We start from the raw sequence: 4498 nt of genomic DNA, 5'->3' as shown, positions 1-4498 counted from the left end.
TGGGGGAGGCCATGCCCCCGCCTCCGCCTCTGAGGAGCGAGGCCCTGGGGGTGGGGGTGCCCACGGCCCACGGCAGACGGCCGAGTGACGTCGAGGGCCAGCTGGGATGAAAACCACACCGTTCGTGGTGGGTTGATTCCTTTCCCTTGAACACACACCAGCGCACGTCTGCGGTGCCGGGGAGACTCGGGGAACCCCCGGTTGCCGGCCTCAGAGAGCCCCCCTCTGCCCCACCCCCCCGGACTCAGCCCGTGGTTGAGAGACATGCAGGTGCCCCAGTGACGCCGGAGACGGCCTGGGACAAGGTGGGGTGCAGGGGGAGACGACCGGCCGGCTGGTGGGGACCTGCCCGAAGGCACCACGCTGGCCCCGGAGCCCGAGGGGTCAGGAGGAGGCGACCCGCACACGTGCTGAGAGGGAGGTCTTCAGAGGGGACCCCAGAGCCGAGGGAGAGCCCCGAGGAACATTCCCGGAGGGAGGGGGCAGGCCGAGGGTGAGAGGCGGGGGAGGGGAGCGGCCTGGGGACTGGCTCCTGAGGGCCGAGGGAGGATTTGGGGTTCCGTGCGGTTGCAGGGAGTTGTGGTCAGGGATTTTTCAGCAGCGGGGGGTGGGGGGGTGCGGGGAGGAGCGGGGGTGCGGCTGGTAGGGTCCACAGCGGGCTCCGGGGCAGCTGCTCTGGTTCCTTCGGGGGGGGGGGCGGGGGGGGCACGGACACAGGCGGAGTGGGCCAGCGGCCTGTCAGGACACTAGACAGCTTCTGGGGAGGACAGAGGGCCCTGGTGGCCAGGAGGAGGGGGAGGAGGGGGAGGGGGAAGAGGAGGGGGGAGGAGGGAGGGGGAGGGGGAGGAGGGCGGGCCGGGTGCAGGATCGGCGGGCGGCAGAGGGCAGTCTGGGGAAACGGGGAAGCGGACGGTTCGGCCCTGCAGGACCAACCAGGAGCTCATTTCCCCCGGGGACGGCTCACACAGCCGGGTCCTCCTCAGAGGCCAGCCCTGACCCTGCTTCCACGGAGTCTTTCCAGGCCTTTGGAATCAGAGTTGACTGTCTAGAGCAGTTTCAGATTCAGTTCTTCAAACAGGCGTGCTTCCTCAGAGGGGCTGTCTGAGCGGGGGTTGGGGTGAGCGGGGGCGGAGCGCAGGGGGCTCAGGGCAGTGCAGCGGCCCCGTGTGACCCTGCCCCGTGTGACCCTGCCCCATGTGACCCTGCCCCGTGTGACCCTGCCCCGTGTGACCCTGCGGTGGCGGACGCTCGCCGCTGAGCCTCTGTCTGGGCCGCAGGCGTCCGCACCACGGGGGCGCCTCGCGGGACTCCGGACCTCGGGGGACGATGACGGCCATGGCGTGTCCACGAGGGTGACCCGTGGTGACAAGTGCACCTCTGGGGGTGGGGACGGGGGGAGCCATGCACGTGGGGGGACGGGGGGCACTGGGAAGAACCTCAGCTTTGCCGGGACGCTTTCTACTCTTGTAAAGTCGAATTCTTCCTGACCTGCGGGAGTCCTCTCCTGGCTCATCTCGTGGAGCAGGGCCCACGGGATCGCCCCTCGGTCTTTGGTGAGCTGGGGGACGGGAGGGTGCGGACTGGGGGGCGTGCTTCTCGAAGGCCACCCACTGGTCCAGGGCAGGCCACCAGAGCGGGGCGTGAGCGGCACCACTAGGGCGTGCAGGTCCTGGGGTGAGGGGAGGGGCTCGAGGGGGTGGCCCCCCTGGTTTCCGAGGTTAAGGTTTTTATAGACATTTTTCTTTCTAAGAAAACAGACGTGGTAATAAAGGAACTGTGCATTCTGGAGAATGCTGCCCCACGGAGAGGAAGTTTTTCTGTGTGCAGAAAGGAAGCGTGTGTGCGTGTGTATTAGGTACTCACTGCAGAAATCAGAGACACACATAACTCACAGTGAAGGTCGAGTCCCCCTCCAGCCCCTGCCCCCCAGGGCGGCAGCTGCTGTTCCAGGCGTGCCTTTCAGGGGGATCCTATTTATAGAAGCAAACGCCCACTGGCATAAACTGTGGCACATTTCTGCCGTTCTGGGCTTCGTACTCAACAGACCCAGGAGGTCCTTCTGCAGCCGTGGGTACAGACCTGCCCCGTCCTTTCAGAGGCCGTGACAGGTGAGAAACCACGCGTAACTGGTCTTTGCTGTGGCCAGAGACGTGTCCCGGATCCTGGGCCTGCGAACCGCAGAGTTCAAGCTTCCACACTTTTCTCTCCCACGGGCCCTGGTTCCGTCCCTGAGTTTCCTGGTTCTGCGCCCTCCAGCCCCGAGCTCTGACCCTTCTCCGGCCCAGTCACCCCATCTCAGTGTTGCCGAGTCACGTGGAAGAGACCCGGAGGGCGGGGCTCCGGTGTCCCTTGAGGACAAGGCTTAGAGGAGGAGGTGGGAGGGAAGACAGGGCTGAGGGCCGTGGGTCTGTCTTGGGTCTGAGGTCTGGACGTGTGTGCATCTTAAGTCCCCACCGGTTCCAGCTGGACGCGTCCCGCCAGCCCCGCCCGTGGAGACCGGCCCACCCAGCCTCAGCTCCTGCCGGCAGTGGGTCCGCCCGTCCAGGCTGTTCTGAGAGGTCACGGCGCCTTCGACCGCGGTTGTCCACAAGGGCAGTGCACTTACATTTTTCGCATACTGCTTCTGGTTCCGACTCTTCTTCTCCCCAGATAAGCTGGGCTCGCCCACTGGGTGGTGAGGGGGGGGCCGAGGGGAGGGCGGCCCCAGCAGGCTGGGAGCTAAATAGACACAGGCCCGGAGCCGCCCTATAAATAGCCCCGCGCTGTCAGCCTGTGTGGCAACTGGAGACGGAGGGTGTGGGGTGTTTTCGGCCTGATCTGCGCAGGGTTATCAGCCAGTGGCTGCCCCACCTGCTAGTCTGGCCAGAGGGCTCCGGCTGGGCGGGCGGACGGTCAGAGGGACACGGCCCGGAGGGACGCTGCCCGCGTGGCTGCCCTCCCCACCCCCCAACCATGGCTCAGATCGTGCGCAGGCACCTCGTGGAGACCCCGGTGCGCTACCAGGAGCAGTTCGAGGCGCGGGGGCTGGAGGACTGCAGGCTGGACCACGCCCTGTTCGCGCTGCCCGGGCCGACCACCGTGGACCTGGGGAGGGCCGGCGCGGCCCGGGCTCCGGCGGGGGACGCCGCAGTGGAGGCGCCAGGCCGGGGAGGCCAGGCGCGCTTCCAGGTCCTGCTGGACGTGGTGCAGTTCCTCCCCGAGGACATCATCATCCAGACCTTCGAGGGCTGGCTGCTGGTCAAGGCGCAGCACGGGACCCGGATGGACGAGCACGGCTTCGTCTCCAGGAGCTTCACCCGGCAGTACCGGCTGCCCGAGGGCGTCCAGACCGGGGACCTGTCGGCCCTCCTCTGCCACGACGGCATCCTGGTGGTGGAGGTGAGGGGCCCGGCGGGGACCGAGTGACCGAGGGGCCGCCCGCCGGCCGTGCTCACGGGGCGCGAGGACAGTCTCAGGTCGGCCAGCGAAGGTACCGCGGGGGTGTTTGTGGGAGCCACACCGAAACGCTTCCCAGGAAGGTTACCGAGGGAGACACGGTCCCCGGTACGTTGAACTTGTCTTTGTTCCCTGAACGAGAGAGGACGCTCGTTCACTGCGTCCCCAGTGCACAAAGCGATGCCCCTCTTGCCCCTGACCACCGACGGTTTGGGGGACTTGTTTGGTACCAGCGAGGACTCAGGACTGTCTCGTCGTCACGGCAGCCAGGCGGGGGAAGCTGCCTTGGTCATGCCGCCAGGTGGCAGAGGACCGGCTGATGTCAGGGGTGCTCATCCGCTCTGTGACAAGTCTGTGCGTCGCTAAAAAGGGGGGCGGTCCCCTCCAGCCGACAGGCTTCTCCTCTCAGCACGTTTGAACCCCAGCTTTGTAAGCCGAGTCTGAGGGTCACAACACGGAACCTGAGATTGGGTCTAAATATACATGTATGCATGGAAAATACATATATGATGCACTACAGTCGTGACTGCCTTGAACTCACGTGGCGTTTAAGATATAAACCTTATTTTTAAAAGTTCCATATACATGTCTCATTCCTTTTCTAAAGTGGCTCTTATCTGCAGTTTTTTTTAAAACCAGCACCTGCTCTGTGGAGAAGCATGGAATGTTAATAAGATCTGCGTTAACTCATGCTCTGAAAAGCTAACGTTAAGTATAGGAAACCACTTTAAAAAGCACAGCCAGTTAAATGTGCTCTTTAGATGCTGCTTAGAATTTCAGATTTCAGAATACAGCACGTGTGAGGCGTCTGCTCGCCGAGAGATCCTTGGCTTTGCAAGGCCAGGCATCCCTGAGGGGCCAAGCCCACGCCTCCCAGGCTGGGGTATGCGGCCAGTGGGCGGGGCACGCAGCTGAGCCTCTGGGCGGCTTTTCTCCCCAGCGGGGCTGGGGCTTCCTCGGAGGTGGGGGTGGGGGCTCCGGGCTTGTTTTAGGAATTCGGCCTTCCACAGCTGGCCGGTGACATTCCAAAGGCCTGCCGGCTCCTCCCTCACACACCGAATAC

The 4498-nt window shown here is 64.5% G+C and overlaps 1 protein-coding gene across 3 annotated transcripts; it reads left to right on the top strand.

The window, feature by feature from the left end:
* Positions 1 to 1424: 1424 nt before the first annotated feature.
* HSPB3 (heat shock protein family B (small) member 3) lies at positions 1425 to 4013 on the top strand. Of its 3 annotated transcripts, none has more exons than XM_045839908.1 (3): positions 1425 to 1553; positions 2045 to 2108; positions 2464 to 4013. In XM_045839908.1, the coding sequence occupies exon 3, from the start codon at positions 2953 to 2955 to the stop codon at positions 3403 to 3405; it is 453 nt and encodes a 150-aa protein (XP_045695864.1). In that variant the 5' UTR covers positions 1425 to 1553; positions 2045 to 2108; positions 2464 to 2952; the 3' UTR covers positions 3406 to 4013. The 3 variants fall into 3 exon arrangements, with proteins under 3 accessions (XP_045695864.1, XP_045695863.1, XP_045695862.1); XM_045839907.1 differs by having other exon boundaries at positions 1437 to 1553; positions 1751 to 2108; XM_045839906.1 differs by lacking the exon at positions 1425 to 1553 and having other exon boundaries at positions 1740 to 2108; positions 2448 to 4013.
* Positions 4014 to 4498: the final 485 nt, after the last annotated feature.

This window comes from Phyllostomus hastatus, unplaced genomic scaffold, assembly GCF_019186645.2.
Source record: "Phyllostomus hastatus isolate PE091 unplaced genomic scaffold, TTU_PhHast_1.1 phas_contig_329, whole genome shotgun sequence".
Classification (NCBI taxonomy): Eukaryota; Metazoa; Chordata; class Mammalia; order Chiroptera; family Phyllostomidae; genus Phyllostomus; species Phyllostomus hastatus.
The sequence above is the reverse complement of the archived record's forward strand: the minus strand, read 5'-3'. Positions and strand labels throughout refer to the sequence as shown.